Here is an 18,997-nt window from a genome sequence, read left to right on the forward strand (position 1 = left end):
GCCCAGTTTGTCACCACAATTCGCCATTTCTTCCAGAACAACGTTCCCCCATCCGGCCTCTCTGTTGCTTTCCACTGCCGTGCACTAGGGCTGGCATTACCTCACTCCTGGACTCATGGCCCGGCTTGCTGTTTGGTCAGAGAGTGATGGCAGCAGAGCAGGCGAGAGACGGCCAGGGCGTGAGCCAGGGCCACATCCTCTCCCATCACTCAGAGCCAGTGCCTATTTCTGCCCCTGATGTTGTTGCTGATGTTCTGACATCTTTCTTCTGCACCATTCTCATCCCATCTCAACTCCTCCAAGACACAGAACCAGAGAATAACAACCTGATAGGAAGCCACGATAGGTTGTGTTGACCAAGACCTTTTGTTGACAAATGGGCACACTGACTCTCAGAGACACTCAACAGTAGCCAGGAGTCAGGCCACCGATGGGTGGCAGAGCTGAGCTCTCTCTGCAGACATTGCTTTGAGTGGCCTCGGGTCTTATATAGGGCTTCCCAGGTGATGCAGTGGTAAAGAAACTGCTTGCCAATTCAGGAGACTCCAGTTTGATCCCTGGGTTGGGAAGATCCCCTGGAGAAGGGAATGGCTACCCACTCCAGTATTCTTGCCTGGAGAATCCCATGGACAGAGGAGGCTGGCGGGCTACACAGTCCATGGGGTGGCGAAGAGTCGACATGACTGAGCTACTGAACACAGGTCTTATTTCCCCCATGATGTCTTTCCAGCTTTTATTCAGCTACCATGTTCCCAAATGCTTAAAGTATGATTGAGCTTATTCCACACAATTTAGCATTGGATAATACAGTGTTTTGAACGATTCATTAATTGCTTTGGTTTCTGCTTCCAGGCTGTGAGCTCCTTGAGGACAGGGAATTATGTTTTGACTAATTTATTAGTTCCTGTCGACAGTGAAGTAATTCTGTGCATTTAGCCTTGCAACACTGGTGTTACATGACAACGTTTTTATCCGGGATATCTGGGACCAGTGGAATCCACAGGTTTCTCAGGGCTCCACCCTTACTCCCGTCTCCTCTCACTTTTCATCCTGGGTGATCTCAGCCACACAGAAGGCTGTAACCACAATGGGGACCATCACTGACCTCCTCCCAGTGTCCAGAGTTATTAACCCAGCTGCCACCTGGACATCTCCAGGTAATCTCCTGGAAGTCACCACCTTGCTCTCTCTAGTCCTGCTGCAGTCTCAGAAATTCACCCCCACCCCAACACCACCTGTTCCTGCTGTGGACTTGCCCCTTGGAAGGTTGACTGCATCAGAGACTTCCTGGTATTAGTGCCTAGCCCTCAATCAATACAGACAAACTGAGGGGACAAGCGAGGTCCTGGTCTGTTCCTCAGCCCCTGGTCGTTGGCTGGGGGCTTAGAGCAGGTGTCACCAGGCTAACTTGTCCCTGGGAGAAGAAGAAACAAAGAAGCCTTGCACAACCAGCAGAATACTAATAGCCTTTGAAAGGGCATTATTATTGATGCCAATAGACCATCTGTCCTTGAGATAAACCTAATAAAGAAAACAATGCACCCATTAGAAAGCACTTGTTCAGGCTTTCAGATCAGGACTTTGATGTATGATAAAGATGCCTCTAGGTTTCTCCAAGATCTCAGTTTCTCAAACTGACTGCCTTGTTGGAATCAGAACCTGCAGGTCTGTTGGTCTGGAGGAGGCTGGAGTGACTATTAACATTTGCTGTTTGGGCAGCTACATGCGTGTAAAATACACTGTTCGCCTTCAAAACCACTGCCATGAACCCTATCTACTGGTCCATCGACACCACCTTCTAGGACATCCTTCTAATACATTCTCCATCCTCCGAGAATGGAGTTGGATTTCAGAAACAGACAAAGGTCATCTGGAGCCCAATCTGATGAGTCAGATGGATGAGCAAGCTAGGAAACACTACATCTTGATCAAAAGTTAAGAACCACTACAAAATGAAGTTAAGAGGTTCTGATTCTACTTATGCCTCTGAAGACAGTTCCAGGCATGGAGTTCTGGAAAGATCTATGATTGATAGCCCTTCCTTGGACTGCTGTATCTTCCTGGGCCAACCCGGCCCCTCCCAGAATGCCCAGTGTCTGCCAGGGTGTTATATTGAAGCAATCGCTGAGAATAAGCCATTTCTACAGCCCCTGTCCTAGACACAGGCTCTTCTAGACACAGAAATCACTGAAACTGGCTTTTGGGGCTCTCTCAGTCTGCTGCTGCTGCTGCTGCTAAGTCGCTGTCCGACTCTGTGCGACCCCATAGACGGCAGCCCACCAGGCTCTGCCGTCCCTGGGATTCTCCAGGCAAGAACACTGGAGTGGGTTGCCATTTCCTTCTCCAATGCATGAAAGTGAAGTTGCTCAGTTGTGTCTGACTCTTAGCGACCCCATGGACTGCAGCCCACCAGGCTCCTCTGTCCATGGGATTTTCCAGGGAGGCTATTCTGATGTGTTTCCAACCCCGCTCATTTAACTCATTTTTACAGTAAAGAAGTGAACGCCTAACACATCCCCAAGTAGTGACCTAGGTGTTAGTGCGACACAGCAGGGACTAAGAGACAAAGTCCTGCCCCATGGGCCTGATAATCTGATGGAGCAAACCAGAGGATGAATAGCAAATGCATTAGTAACATACAGTTGAACAGTGTTAAATGCTATCGAGGAGCAGGAAGGGGCTAGCAAGCGACAGCCGGCAGTGGGGTTGTCAGAGGTCTCCCTTTGGGAAGAGGTTTGAACGACTCTCAGGAGCCCCCCAGCTTCACGGGGAGATGAGGGAGGAGCATTCCAGGCTCAGGGAATAAGAATAGACTCTCCGGAGCAAGAGCGTTCCTGGCACATAGCTGAGAAAGCCAGGATGCCAGAGTGGCTGCCAAGTGGCACAGGGTAGGGGGAAGGTGGGAGAGGTTGGTGGGGACAGGCGAACCCCACTTTTGCCAGTTACAGCTCTGTGACCACACACAATTTTCTGAGCTTCAGTTTCCTCAACTGCAAAATACTCTTTGCCCTGCAGGGTGTCAGGAAGATTGAAAGATCATCACCTAGACAGAAAACCACGTAGCACTGAGCTTGCACATAACCACCATTCACTAAGTACCAACTATCATCCTTACTATCAGCAGCAGCACGGCTGTTATGTTAACCTCAGCATCCGCTTCTGACTCACGCATGAAGGTGTAAAAATCGTCTCCTCCATCTTAGATAAATATTCCTGCCATTCAGTCAGCAGGAAATGCCGAGACGAAAAAGCTGAACTCAGTCTCTGTACAGACCCAGAGGGACAGCCAGGAGCCTTCTCTCCGCCTCTCCCAGAATCTCCAGGACTGCCTCTGGCCAGGTTTTAGCATGGGTCCCCTTCTCTCATCAGGCAATCCCTGAGTCACTGTCAGCCACCAGTTCAGACCACAAGAAGACAAAATTCGACACAACTCATAGACTTTGGTCCCATGTCTGCATTTGGGCACAAACTTGTGTTTGAAGGAATCTGCTATTTTGCAAATGGTTGCCATCGCTATGCCCCATAGGATCCTAACTCCCCAGGCACTGCCCAGTTGAAACAAAGGAAGGGGGCAGGGCACAATCTTTGAAAGAACGACATAGGCCCTGCACGTGTTCTCAGTCGTTCAGTCGTGTCTGACCTTCTGCAGTACCAAGGACTATAGCCCACCAGGCTCCTCTGTCCATGGGATTTCCCAGGTAAGAATACTAGAATAAGTTGCCATTTCCTTCCCCAGGAGATCTCCCCACACAGAGATCGAACCCACATCTCCTGAGTCTCCTGCATTGGCAGGCAGATTATTTACCACTGAGCTACCTGGGACCTCGATTAGAACCAAATAGGTTTAAGATGACCACAAGTTGACTTCCGCTAGATCTTGAGCCTCGGTATACACTCACTGTAATACAGCAGCAAGCTAAACGACACACCTGCCAGAGCCGTGACAGTTCCAAGGCTGACTATCAAAGACCAAAAAGTAGGCAGTGCCCCAGTTCCTGGAAATCTCTGCCCTTTCCCCCAAATTACTGGACTAATCCTCCCACTCATTAGTCTGTGAAATTACCCAGCCTATAAAAACTAACCACATCATTCTGGGGGACTGCTCTCACCTTCTGAGATGGCCCACACTCTTGTCTGTGGAGTGGGTTTCTCTCTAAATAAATCCACTTCTTACCTATCACTTTGTCTCTCACTGAATTCTTTCTACAGTGAGACATCAAAAACCTGAACCTCATTAAGACCTGAGACCAGGTGTGTGACCTCAGTTAAAAGATTGTGGATTCAAGTCCCATTCTGAGTTTCACAGTATCACGATCAGGGAGAATTCAGAGTCCTGCTTTTAGGTTCCCAGTAAAAGATGGCTGGCCTCTGAACAGGAAGAGAAGCCCACTGAGGCCCGGGAAGCATGTGTTCTCACAGAACATACAGGCCAGAGACTCCTGAGGGCTGCAGATTGCTCCGGCAGGACTGCAGCCAGCATCACCGGCTGCCCTGGATCCCAAGGACACAGGTCCTGTGTAGACAGTAAACTAAGCCTGAAAGAGCTTGGATATTAGACAAGCTCGAGGGCTAATTAAATTGTAAAATGTAGTCCGTGGGGCATAAACTCCTACAAGCCCAGAGGGATCTACCATTTAGCGCACCAACCAAGCAAGGCAGCCATTTACTCAGGGGCTCCCCCGAGGACTGTGAGCACCACCTCACCTCCCAACATGCTCCATTTACCTCCCAGATGTGCTGGGCTGGTGGGGGGACATGGATGGCCCCTATTCATTACCATGGCCCTATGTAATGGGCCAAGGAACTGGGCACCTGGCTTGGGGCAGGCACTGCTTCTGAGAGCCCAGAGCTTTGAAAGGGCACAAAGCAATGAATTTCCTGAAGGGGCAGAAGAGCAGGGGATGGGGGCAAAGAACACAATTAGCATATGGAAAGACTTGGATTCTGGAAAACATATTCATTGTTTCCCAAGGCAGTCTCAACAAGATTCTTCTCGAAGTTTGGACAGTGGAAAAATGCAAGAAATACTGTGCTGAGGTGAGAGTGAGAGAGATGAGCCCAAACATGATCTATCCAGACTGCCTGGAAGTGTTTGTGTTGCCCAACAGTGTGGGTTGGGATAAAGCAGCCCTGCTGTCACCCTGCCAAACCCTGACCCTCAGGAGTTTAAGGCACAGGCTCTGGAGTCAGTGAGACCCAGCACACCCCTAAACCTCCCTGAGCCTCAGTCTCCACCTCGGAGACAGGGATACTCAGAATATGGAACTACTTCACCAGATGGCTGTGAGGATTGAACGGAAAATGCATGTGAAAGACCTCAACCTGATCCGAGACACCCGCCCGTGAGTTGTGGCTATCAGCCACAGCCTTAGGCTTAGCCTCTCTCTGAGCTCCTGGCACTTTTCTTAGAAAGGCTGCTCTCCCTCCATGATGTGAATGAACTACGATTCTCTCCTGTCCCTCTAGTCGTCTGCACCTAAGATCATCTTTGATGTGTGCACACTTGCATGTGTGTGCATGCATGCTTGTGTGTATATGCATGCCTGTGGGTACTATATGAAGTTGGGGACACTGACTATGGCCTAAGCAGGGCCTGTGAGCCCTCCCTTGGGTATACGCCCACCCATCAAAGGCCATAGGAACCCTGGTCAGCTCAGACCACTCCCAGCCAGTGAGTGCCCCGCACTGCTCAGAGACGCCATGGCTATGGGCCAAAGGAGTCACATTCATAGAAGGCAAGGCCAGCCAGCCCAAGATCCAGATGGTTTGCATCTCGGCATCTGGGCACATTTCATACCCTGGTCTCTGCCAGTGCACCAGGAGAAACACTGCAGGCTTGTGCCTCGGGAGGAGGTTCCTTGTCCACAGGACCCGGGTTGCTGTAACTTCCACCAGGCAGCAGCATTTGGTACCAGGCCCTGCCTGGAGTGGGGTCCTCAGCCATTATGACAGCTGCTGCTGCTGTTGACACTGAAACAGTGACAAATTCATCCTTCTGACAAGATCCCTTTAAATAATTCACAGGGAGCTGGGGATTAAGACACTGTTTCTCTCTGTCTCTGTTGAGATTTAAAACACCTCCAGCTGGGGTATTTAAAGAGCATATAATGGGCTACCCTTCTTGGGTCTCCCCTCCCCCTTTTCCTCCTCTTTCCCATTTCCCAAACTCACCCGCCCCCCCACCCCACCAGCCAGCCCTGTAACAAGGAGGCCCAGAAAACAAAAAAGAAAAAAAAGGAGGGAACCAGTGCTTGGCTGGTCACTATGGCAACAGCGGCAGGGTATTCAGCTGTCATTATCCCAGTGCCTCACACATGTGATTATCTTAAGCTGTCGATTGAATGCGGTCCTCACCGCTGCCCAACAAGGCCTTGTCGAACAAGGCAGGGGCGGGAGCTGCCGGCCCTGGGCCCCACCAACCTGGTGCTGCTCTGCCCAGGCCTGCTCTCCATCATCACTGAGGAGCAGTTTCCCCTGAGAGAGACCAATGGCATTTCCCTTCCGCTTGGATGGATTTCCGCTCAGAACACAGAGCCGAGGCCAGCGCACTAGGTTACAGGCCAAGGAGATGGGCTCTCCATTCCATGGGTGCACAGTTTTGAGAGTGGGTCAGGCTGGCCGTGGCCAGTGGGAAGCATCCTGGAAACAAGGGAGCAAGGCATGGGGGGAGGAAAAGACTGGCCTTCCTAGAGGAGCTCCTGGCGTCATGCCCATTCTCAGGGTGCAGGAAACTCAAATCTGGCCTTAGAAGGGGACACACTCCCCCCATCCTGCCCCCTCCCTAATAGTGGGAATGTGGCCACTGTGTGTGATCCACTTCAGAAACCATGGCTGCTGGAGCCTGTTTGGATAAGCCTGGGGAGGGCTTTGATCTCATGCCTTTGCCTACTGGACTTTGCTTCTGATTGTTTCTGGGCTGAGGTTCCCAGGTCTAACCAACATTCTCTGAAAGACACAATCACTGGTCACCCCCCACCAGGCACCACCCCCACCAGGCATCACTCCAGGTCTTCCATTGTCCCTTTCAAAACTGGGCTCCCAGAATAAGCCCATTGCTGCAGACGTGCTCAGGCTGGAACAGCATGCAGTGAGGCCACCATCACCTGTGACTTGCATCTGCCCTTCCTGTACCTGCATCGTGTAGTTGGTCCCCAGGAATAGGTAACCAGCCACTCACAAGACCTCACCTGAGCCACTGCCCACCTGGCTCCCAGGGACTCGTTTGCACCAAAATGAAAGCGTGGACCTTTAACACGGACCATGACGTTTTGAAGGCAGAGCTCTCACTCGGCAAGATAAGTCTGAATATTGACTCCAAAGTCGTTCACGTTGGTTGTCCTCTGTGACGCTGGGAAACATGTTGGGCATCCTATCTTCAGCAGGAAGAGAGGTGAGTGGGGCAGTACGTATAGAGAGGAGGGAGCGCCACAACTAGACCCCTGCCTGCTACCAGCAGAGGAGCACCTCGAATGCAAGAGGCGCCGGTTCAGCCCAACTGACACGGCATCACTGGATGGAAAACAACAGCTCACCTCTCTCCCTTCCCAGGAGTCCTCACTTCCTCAGCATTCGCCAAGACCTGGGGGCGGGAGCTAACCACACGCTCCTTCATCATCACTTGGAGCCACCCATCTCCAGGGGTGCATCCATCCTTCCTGGCCAGCCCTCACCTGCCCTGGGAGTGGGGTCGCACCCTCAAGGCTCCCCCTGGACTTGCTACTGCTAAGTCTAAGTCGCTTCAGTAGTGTCCGACTCTGTGTGACCCCATAGACGGCAGCCCCCCGGGCTCCCCCATCCCTGAGATTCTCCAGGCAAGAATACTGGAGTGGGTTGCCATTTCCTTCTCCAATGCATGAAAGTGAAAAGTAAAAGTGAGGTCGCTCAGTCGTGTCCAACTCTTAGCGACCCCATGGACTGCAGCCCACCAGGCTCCTCCATCCATGGGATTTTCCAGGCAAGAGTACTTGAGTGGGGTGCCATTGCCTTCTCCAGGACTTGCTACTACTCTGCCTCTAAAGCCCACACATTACACACCACCTGCTCCACACCTCTCCAAACAGCTTGCTTTAAAAAGTGATCCATGGGTACTTAATAAGTGTATGTTTCACTGGCACTTGGCTTTCAAACCTACCCTTTCCCTTTGTAGAAAACAGAGATTTTACCTTTCCTCGCCCTCTGTTCCCTCATTTCTTGATGATATATGACTCGCCCTTCCTCACTCTCATTCAAGGGCAGAAGCACAAGTGAGCTCCACAGTCAGACAGGCCTGGGGTCAGTCTCCGCAAAACCCCTAAGCAGTTCCATGACTTTGGATCCTTGCCCGCAAGCTCAGCGTCTGCTCTGCAAATCTGCAAAATGGGAGAAACACTCCCTGGCATGCACGGTCCTGGTGAGAATTCGATGAGGTGGTACCATTGATGTCCAGTGCCCGGGACACAGCTGGCACTTAGTGACAGTAACTAGTAGTAGCAGTAGCTATCACTATTCTTAATAATAGCTCTGTGAGTAATAACAAGGTGAACCCTCTGGTGGTATTCTCACAAGAGCCACAACCTAACAGAAATGCTGGAAAGTTGATCTTGCATCTCAGGCCTCCCAACCCCCATCAGTCCCCACTCTCGTCCCAGGCAAGTTAAGTCCCTCAGACAAGAATCACTGCAACCACTAGCGCTAGTCAGGGGAAGTGGTATTGACTGGGCCTTGGAGTCTACAAGGAAACTAAACACAATTTATGCTGCCAACCACTCTGTAAATAAGATCTTACATTAGCCATGTGACAGAGGCAGAAGACGGACTCAGAAGTTAAAGAACTCAGAGGGAAATGGCAATAGACCCAGCACATCAGACTCCAAATCCTGGGCTTGCTCCTTGATGCTACCAGAAATACAGTGGGATTCAGGCCAAATGATCCTTTCACTTTCGGCTGTACCTGGGGGTCAAGTCAAAGGTGTTTCCCAGGGCTGCCCTGTTTCCGCACAGGTCAGGCGACTTCTTCCAGAGCCAGGCTAGAGTCCCCATCTGGCTGCTGCCAACCCTGAGCCTCCCTCCTCCGCCTGTTTTCCTGTGGCCCATCTTCTACAGGTCTCTTAACTCTGCCTCAGCTTTCTTCTCATGCTTTGTCCTCTCCTGTAATAGATTTCTTCTTTCACCAAGGAGACCAGTGAGGAGCTGTGAGTCAGGGCTATCAAGGCAACGAGACCCTATGGACCCCCCTCAGCTCCATCAGGAGCCCTGTTTCCTTCCAGGGCCCTGAGGGCCACTCTGACCTTCACCAGGCAGTTGGTCCTCAGCCTCACATACCGGTGGGAGAAAGGTTCCCAGGGTTGGGACAAGGGGCATGGTAGGGGTCTGCCTTCCTGGAAAAGATTTTAGAGAAAAGACATCTGTCTGTCTGGACAGATGAGGGTTAAGCCTGCCTCTGAGAGGGGGAGGGGGAATGGGTGACCTCTGGGGTTCCCTCCTGGAGTCTATGGACAGAAATACCTCCCGCTCCACTGATGAATGAGTCTGTGAGCCATTTTCAAGAGCAAGAAAATAAATCTGTCAGATAGTCAGGTTCTGGCGAACCACCACAACTCCCAGAGTTCTTTAACACAGCGAGTCAAGAAGCATCTCTCCCTTAATCCATCCCTCCCTCCACACACACACACGGTCATACCGCATGTACTTCTGTTGCAGGAAAGGGGAACCCTTCCAGGGCTGGAGAGTGGGCTCCTATCTAATACTCAGAAAGGCATTATCTCAGGAGACATACACGCTGACAAAGCAAGAAATGTTATTGGGAGGGGCACCGGGGTGGAGAGCAGCAGGGTAAGGAAAACCAGGACAACTGCTCTGCCATGTGGCTCACAATCTCAGGCTTTATGGTGACAGGGTTAGTGTCCCGGTTGCCTCTGGCCAATCATCTTGCATGTGCCCGTATCTGATGTAACTTGGGTCCTTCCTGGTGACACTCACATCTCTCAGCCAAGATGGACTCCAGTGCAAAGGATTCTGGGAGGTTGTTGGGAGATATTATGGGTTGGAGTCTCCTTCCTCCTTTGGGCCCCTTCCAAATTATCCCAGTTAGTTTTCAGCAGCAGCATCCTGTTCCTTATCGAGACCTCTTGTTGTAAGACAACTCATGCAAGTGGTTATCATCTTGCCTGACCAAGATGAGCAGTTTCGGTCAACGGTTCCCTAACATTTCTGCAACCAGTGTAATAATTAATATTCTACTCAATGTAATAATTCATATTCTACCCAATGGCATTGCTCATCTGTAACACTCTGGTCACCTCTCTGTCAAAGGCACACACTTGCCCACAAAAAAGAGCTCATGTAAAAACCCAGTGACAGCAACCACACATGATGAAGTCAGGCAGAACAGTGCCCTTCTCTGGCCCACCTTTCATCCCAGGGGATCCACCAGCCTTGGCCAACCCACCCCAGGGCTGTCACTCTTTCCAGAGCAGTGTCTGAATCCCATGGCTCCCTGGGCCCATGGCTCTGTCCTGAGCCCCCAGCCTTTGTCTATCACTGTCTCTGTCAAGCAGGTGATTTTAAACTTCCATTCCTAAAAGACATGTATTATATATATTAAAAAAAAATGTTTTAAGTGCCTCGGGGTGTTTTGTTCCTCATTGCTTCATAAAAGTGACATTAATAGCCAGAGAAGAGCACTGCTGAGTGCAATTACAGAGGATGTTTCAGGTGTGAAAGCTGTTTTGAGCCTGCTAATGTTTCCTAATTACAGGCCTTTTGGTAGTGAGAGAAAAAGATAAAGAGTGGGTGGGAGGCGCAGGGTGGGAGCTCTGACTTATCTCAGGGGTTTACCTGAAGAGGGCAAGGGAGGGGGGCGGGGGAGGGGGCAGGGCAGTTGGAGGCCCACCTGCTGGGAGGCAGGGCCCCCTCGCAGTGGAGAAAGCAGTACTTACTCCTTGGTAACAGCTCAGGGGAAAGATACCACTGTGTCCTAAACTGTGAGAAAATCTTCTAGACACTGAGCCTGAATTCGACGGACCTCCAGCAACTCAAAACTGGAGATTCTGTTGGAAGCCACTCTCTGGAGACACTGCAGCATTTCACTAGGAGAGAGGGTACAGCGTGGTTTTCAGCAGGCGAGCAGGCAGCAGAGGGTTAGATGGCACTCTCCAGCCGTGTGATCAGAAGCAATTTAACAGTTGTTCAGTGCTTTGGTTTCCTCTTCTGTAAAATGGGGCTGTTGTGAGGACTGATGTACACCTGGCTGTAAAGCACACAGGGCCTTGCGATGTAGTATTCAATTTCCTCTTTCTGTGCCCAGCAACTATTCAGCTTTCTGGTACCCACATCCCAATTTCTTCTGGAGAGGGACTCCCTTCAGCCCTTCAGCCCAAGGCTTCTGGTGGGCTCAGCCCAGCACGGGGTTGGAACAAAGGACCTGAGAGTACCACTCAGTACTTCCTGGATGCAGGGACTAGATCAGGGCAGATGTGGGAGCCAAACTGATATAGTCAGGCCCACTCAGAGCTAATTCCAGAGCTTCTGCTGGGGGATCCCAGAGGAGGTACTGGCTCTTCCCCAGGAGATGATGGATGAGGTTGTAAGAGCTAGAGCCGCTGCAGCCTTCTTATGACCAAGAGGAAACTCAGCAAGGAGCCAACACCAGGGGAGCAGAGAGAGGAGAAAGGTGGTGGGGAGAGAGACAGAGTGATCTAAGGATTTGCACCCAGCCACAGAGGAAGCCACATCAGCCCCCGGACCATTTATTCACATGAGCCAAGATACCTCCCTTAAGACTGACTTGTATTTTTCTGTCCCTGGCCACCAGGAAACCCTGACTGATCCTGAAGCGTGGCTCCCAGCAATCAGTGACCAGTTCCAATGCTCCCGAGTCCCAGGCAGGGGTACCAGTCTGAAAAAGGATGCCCAACTCTGTTCCCCTCTGCTCTCCTGCCCCGGCAATGGCCAGAAATTCAAACACCATACAACTCCATTCACAAAATCATTTTGCCCAGAGCTAAATGTCTCCTGGATTTGCCTAATTTAGCTCAGGCTTTTCTGTCTTAATTAGCATGATTGAGTCATCAAAAGAAGAAGAGAGAAAATCCAGGCCTCCAGAGGGTGAGTACTATGCTAACACTTTCTGAGTGTTTACCCAGGAAAACTTTTTGTCGACACGGTTGCATATACGGAATCGTTCCCATCCTCGCCCTGTTGAGCAGAGGAGACCCTGGGACTAAAGGAGTCTGGGTGACGGGCCAAGATCACACAGCCAGGGAACTGCAGAGCAGGAACAGGAGCCAGATTATTTGATGCCAGGGCCTGAAGCCTTCATTGCTGCACCATAACCTTCACACCTATCAGGCCAACTAAATTTCTATTGATTTTGCTTAGCCTTGGAATAAATGGGGTGCTATCAGAGTGGATTTCTCTCCTAAGTGTGCTGTCCTTACTCCCAGGATGTGGCAGCCAGTGAGGGTGCCTGGAACTGGATAATGGGGAAAGGGAATAGCCAGGAGGGTCCTCAGGAGGGCGGTGGGGAAGGACAGCCCCCGTGTGCCGCTCTCATGGGCGTGCCTCCTGTTTGAGGAGTTGATTTATCAGACACATACACAGGTACTCAAACGAGGGTTGTGCCCTACACACTGGCCTCTGCGGAAGCTCTCCACTTAGTCCAATAATACTCTCATCACTTGAGATCTTTCCAGAACTCTGGAAACCGCCTGCAGAGGCATAAGGTGAAATCAGCTCATTTAACTTCATACATCCTCACCCACAAACACATACACTCACACATGTATCACATAGAAATACACACACACATATCACACAGAAACACTCAGATGTACATATACACACAGGCACATACACATAGACATACAGAAAACTGGATATGTGCTCCCCAGGTGGCACTAGTGCTAAAGAATCCACCTGCCAAAGCAGGAGCCACAAGAGACGTGGGTTCAATCCCTGGGTCAGGAAGATCCCCTGGAGGAGGCCATGGCAACCCACTCCAGTATTCTTGTCTGGAAAATCCCACAGACTGAGGAGCCTGGCGGGCTACAGTCCATCGGGTTGCAAAGAGTCGGACATGACTGAAGCGACTTAGCACAGCACAGCACACAGATATAAACACACATTTCACATATTTATACTCAGATGCATAGACACACACACACAGACATACACACACGGAGCACAGGCACACACACACCCAGCCTGCTCAACCTGAAGGCTCCTCAGGCTTGGCTCCAGCCTCTTGCATCTTTCCTCTGTCAACCTTCCCACCTTCCCATGATGAAGATTTGCCAATATTAATGTGGTAAACAGAACATGTCACAGGTTGTGAGAAGGTGGTTCCACAGGGTAGCACAGATGGAGGTGGAGTCTGGAAGCCCGTGAAGTGCTCTTTCAAGGTAACTCAGGATCTGTGGATGTTCACACGGCGGCCACATGTTACACAGTTACAGACTCCCACACAGAGGCTGTCGGCTGCCCACGTGCAAATAGCCAAGGAGCCCTGGCAATATTCTGCGCAAGTAAAAGGCCTTGCTTGGATTTCCAACAAGCAAGGCGAATAAGCCTCACTATCAGAGGGACCCAGCTTGCCTTCCTTATCCATCACAGCCAGTATGTGAAAGCAGCTGGACCTTCTGGAGAGTGTCCTGGTCTTCTCCGTCATGCTCATCACAGGAGAGGTAGCTCTATCTGTATCACTGATTAAGTTTCTTTAAAAGATACTGACAATCAATTGGGTATTGGGAGATCTACAAAAAACACTTTATGGGGCTACCATAAACCTAAACTGAGCATCTCCTGAGTTCAGAACCCTGTGTTGAAGATGCAGGAAGTATCATGAACGCACTGCTCCTTCCTCATTCTATGTGGCCGACAATCATTTACTGAAGCCTGTCCCTGCTGGCCCGGGGACAGAGATGAAGCCACTCCTTTCTCTGCCCAGTGGGAGGAAGCACACATCAACGCAGGTTTAGCTCACAGAGTGATGGACAGTTAGGAGTTGGCACCAAGCCTTCTGCTTTAGGAAAAGGGCCTCTACCGTGGAATCCTGGTGGGGAGGGGCACCCCAGAGGGCTCCCCGAGGGGCAGGGAAAGGAACTGATACTTGAGGGACCGACAGGGATGCAAGGGGGAGAGGGAAAAAAGGAAAAGAGGGGAGAGGGCCAGGCAGCATCTAGGAACAGTGGTTGCTGTTCAGCCACTTGGTCTTGTCTGACTCTTTGTGATCCCACTGACTATAGCTCGCCAGGCTCCTCTGTCCATGGGATTTCCCAGGCAAGAATACTGGAGTGACTTGCCATTTCCTTCTCCAGGGGATCTTCCCGACCCAGGGATCAAATCTATGTCTCCTGCATTAGCAGGCAGATTCTTTATCACTGAGCCACCCGGGAAACCCCTCCAGGAAGGGGGACAACCGTTAAGGCGGACCACGGAAACCATGAGAACTAGCGCTTACTGAGCCCTGTGGCAGCTGAGCTCTGCCCTGAGTGTTGACCACAGGACCTCTCAGAGCACCCTCCTGCCCAGAGCTTCACATCAACACGTGAAGGTCAGGACCCTTTTAGAGCAGGACTGTAAAGAAGGGTTAGGGAGAAGTAACTGAAGGCAGCCCAAGGGAGGAGGGTGGAGGTCACAGGGTCATGGGTGAGGGTCCTGGGATGCCCTCTGATGGGAGCTCAGCCCCTCATCCCCCCAGCATCTGTTACTTCATAAATATATTTGTTATTTTCTCCCTCTGCTCACCAAGTGGCCTCTGATACAGGTTAAACCTAAAGGCTTTAAATTAAAGCTGCAATTAGATTATAAAGCAACATTTTGCCATTTGAGCAGAAATACTTTCTGGTTTTGACACGCAATACTATAATCCATTTTCCAGAGATATAACTGAAAACAATTTGCAGGCTATGTGTGGGTGGGCAGTCCAAATCCTTCCCGCATCTGGCAGTCCTTGAGTACAAGGGTGAAGATAATCCAGGAAAACCATAAAAGGAAGTCTCCTGGCCTCTCTCTGGGGAGCCTACCTCACAGGCCATGCACCATGGATAGGGTTCATTGAAATGCCAGCTGGGCCCCCTGGTAGGATCATAGTACCCTTTCTGGACCAGGCCTACCAGTTCCCTGGAGACCCACAGGCTACCAGAACAATGCCCACCCACACGTCAAAATCTTCGGTACGCATAGTATCCCGACTGCAGGGGCCATCTGAGGGACAATTTGCTCTCTTTCTGGGTTGCTGGGGTGGGGCTTATCTCCTCCCCTACTGGATCCCAGGAAAATGCAGACCATTCACCCAGCCTCCTGGCTTCTCAAATATCGGACCCTGGCCCCACTCCCCAGACCCCTTTATCACCCAGAAGTACTCTGTGTGTCTTAAAGTTAAGCCCTGATTCAAGGCCACGGCCTCGAGTCCTCCTCCAGTCTCCTTGAGAGCCCCAGCCTCTGTACTTTGTCACAATGCTCCTGGCTTCACTCTTCTTTTTGGGGCAATGTCACGCTACAAGATGCTGACCCCCTCCTGCCAAGGTCCTCAGCTCCTGACCCTCCAGGCCCACCATTCTCACATAAGCGTAAGTAAGGATGACTCCACTGCCACACAGCCTCCAGGTACCCCTGACTGGGGCTGTCACACACACACAGCCTGGACCTCAACTAGGTCCTTACTGCAGCCACATTCCTTCCAAAGAGTCCAGACTCTCCCAACTCACCAGCAGTGGCAGTTACCTCCCAACCTTTTCCTCCCTCCAAAAACCTGCTACTTAAGACTCCCCACCTCCACTCTCCCAACCGCCCCTCCAACCTCAGAGAGATGGGAAATTTTAAAACTTCTTATTTTACAGCTTCTATACCAATCCTGAGTCCTCCCATCTCTCTGTCCTGTCATTTCAACAACAAAGGCATCCTGGCCCCTGAGAGGCACCTGCCTCCACAGCCTCCCTTCCCTCTGCCTCCCGTGCTCTGCATTCCCTCCTCTCACGGGCTGCTCCATCGCCTCACCTCCCATTGACCCTTCCAGGTCCTGCTTTCTGGCTTCTGACCCTGGTCCCTTCTGAAACCATTAGCATGTGGCACCAACAGGGTCCTTGTAACCAAGCCCAGTGCACCATCCAATGCTTAGCAGCACCTGCCACCTTTGCCCCCTTCCTCCTTGACCCCTCTCCCTGGGCTTCTGTAAGAAGACCACCTCTTGGCTTTCTCCTGCCTCTCACTCCTTCTCATCCCCTTCCCGGCATCTCTTAACTTGGAATATTTCCCAAAAGGACCATCTGCCTTGGGAAGGAGTTCAGAAGTTTAAAGAAGACAGGTGGTATGTACAAAAATCAAGGAGAAAATGAACCAAAAGTCACATCAATGACTTAAGTCACGGGAGAAAACATGCAAAGCTCCCTCTAACAATGTAACTTGTAGAAGAGGGGCAAGTCCTTAATGTCTGGGCCGCTTGAAGAGTTGCTGCACCATCAGCTTTCATGAGCTCCCCAGTGGGAGTGGGAGGCGTTCCCTGATGGCCTGCAGTGTTCCCAGCAGGATTTGGACCTGTCAGTGTGGGCAAGATTGGCCCCTGCTCGTGGCCACACTTTGGGAAACACAGTTCACCCCAGACCTTTCCCTGCTACCGCAAGGCTCCATGCCTGCACCCAGAAGTGAGAACCCGGGGAGAAAGCGCAAGTGAGGCCTTAGTCCGCCTTGGGGCCTGAATCCCAATGTCCCTAAGACATAGGCGGGAGTCTTAGGACCGGCTGTGACTCACACCCTGGGTTGCAGAGGGGCCTGAGGCCACAGGCTGGAGGTGACCAAAGGCAGGGAGGAGAGAGGAGGTGTAGGGTTGATGAGGAGATCCAGCTAACCCTGCCCCTGCCTCACCCCCTCGCCAGGATGAAGAGTCCATGCACTCCCCCTGTCCCTTCCTTTTGTGATTAAGCCTCACAGAGAGCCAGCCACTTGAGCCTGAGATGCGAATCCCATCCCACCTCCTCCCTCTGCCTCTCCCCACCCCAGTGTCTTCACCCACTGCCAAATGCTGCCAAGGCCTCCTGCTCAGCTTTGCTCCAACTGTCCTGAGTGTCCCATTTTAATCTGATGCTTCTGACCCATCCGAGACAGCTGTATGAGCCTTCTCTCAACTGTTCCCTACAATCATGTCAGCAAGTGTGACAAGATCCATCCTTTACCTATAGGATAAAGCCAAACGGCTAACTCAGCAGGGCAGTCCCAGTTCCCCACGCTGTGCACTGCCCAATCCAGAGCCCAGCCCCACCTCAGCACTATCCACACCCTCCCATGGTCCAGACACACAGACTCTTGTTCTTACGTCGTTTCGTGACTCCCATCCCTTTTGATCAGCTATTCCTCCTACTTGGAATGTCTTTCCAGACTCCCTATTTACCGCCTGTCAAACTCCTACTCAGTCTCCAAAGCCCAGCTTGCGTGCACTTTTTTTGTAAAGGCTTCTTGTCTCCCTCTGAAGCGTCTCACTCCCAGTTCTGTGCCACACCTGGTTGTCAGTCTCCCCACTGCCACCCAGGAGGGATACATTTCAGCTCATTCATGCATGTGGTGGATCCCACAGGAGGCCATGAGCTCCTCAAGAGTATTCATCTTTGCAGCTACGGATTCTGACCAGGTGCATGAACACTGAACAAATGAATCCAGAACATTGCTCTAAGGCAGCGCCAGGTGAAAGAGCGCCTCAGTCTTTCTGAACTCGAGCTCCTCCTCATGCCCTGGACCCTCTTCAGCCCCAGGGGCATCTGGATCTCTGTCCTCCCCATCACCACTGACTTGAACACCCAACTACTGACAGCCACTGGCCCCAGTCCCACACAGGCCTTGGCCACCTGCTGCTGCCTCTCTGCGGATGGGCCATGGACAAAGCCATTTACACCTGTAATCCACATCCCAGAGGGGCAAGTCAGGCCCTGCTCCCATGACTGCTCATCAGGACAGGAGGACAGACGGTCTGACACTCACCCCTGATGCAGGATTGGCGGTCCAGCCCAGCTCTGCAGTAGCCGTCCTGGTATCCATTAAAGTTTCTGAAGGTCAAAAAAAAGAAAAAAATGGTGCGTCAGAAGAATTACTGGACAAGGAAGTTACTTAGGACTATAAATGTCAGTGCTAGGAACCCTGGGCTCCTCTGCCAAGCCTACAGCTGAGGGGAAGAGGCCTGCTAGGAGGACGCAGCTCATGGCAGAGTTAGGTGCAGATCTCAGATGTCCTGATACTAAGGCTCTACTGAATGACCCCAAGCCACCTGGGGGATGGTGTGTGATGTCATCTGCCTACTCATCACTTTTACCCTGAGACATGGCATCTTCTCACATCACTCAAACTATGTGTTCTCCACAGGCCATGCTGACCCAATAGTCAAACCTAATTCCCACCACAAGTCTTTCTCAGCCACCTCCTTCTGACCTGTGACTCCCTACTCCTTTCTCCCCACTCCTCTCCTCTGCTTCCCCTTAGGCATCCATGTTGACACTCTCAGCTGATTTCCCTTCAACTTCTCTGGCCCCAACACTCAGTCCTCCTGCAGGTTTGCCCAGATACATGGCCCAGATACATGGCCACCCCCTTCCCAAGACTCTGCTGAAATCTCATGCGGCTTTGGCAAAGGCCCAAATACATGGCCCAGATACATGGGCCCAGATACATGGCCACCCCCTTCCCAAGACTCTGCTGAAAGCTCATGCAGCTTTGGCAAAGGCCTCACCCCAAACACAAACACACATCTCACACCCCAGGGGCCTGCTTCCTGGTCACCAATTCCTCCAGCCAATAAGGGAAAGACAGACACCCTGACTTAGCTATGAGCCCCCAGGGGCACCAGGGTGGCTACAGTACATACACCAAGATCACCAGGCACCATGTAGCAATTACAGAGCTGATATTTACTACAACTGTTTTCGGGCAGATAGCAGTGAAATGTCCTGAAAACAGGGCACCTTTTTCCTTTTTCTTTCTTTCCTTTTCAATCTATTATCGACTGCTGTCAGCCCTACCTCTCAATGGAAACGTCTCC

The 18,997-nt window shown here is 51.4% G+C and overlaps 1 protein-coding gene across 1 annotated transcript in view; it reads right to left on the reverse strand.

The window, feature by feature from the left end:
* EPHB1 (EPH receptor B1) overlaps window positions 1–18,284 on the reverse strand; it is a 316,781-nt gene extending 298,497 nt beyond the window's left edge. Inside the window, exons 1-2 of the mRNA XM_068969291.1 lie at window positions 18,275–18,284; window positions 17,947–18,011 (exon numbers count right to left, since the gene is read on the reverse strand). Coding sequence (XP_068825392.1) covers window positions 17,947–18,011; window positions 18,275–18,284 — 75 coding nt within the window. The remainder of the gene's footprint in view (window positions 1–17,946; window positions 18,012–18,274) is intronic.
* Between the last annotated feature and the right edge of the window lie 713 nt (window positions 18,285–18,997).

Source organism: Capricornis sumatraensis, chromosome 1, assembly GCF_032405125.1.
Source record: "Capricornis sumatraensis isolate serow.1 chromosome 1, serow.2, whole genome shotgun sequence".
In the NCBI taxonomy this organism is placed as follows: Eukaryota; Metazoa; Chordata; class Mammalia; order Artiodactyla; family Bovidae; genus Capricornis; species Capricornis sumatraensis.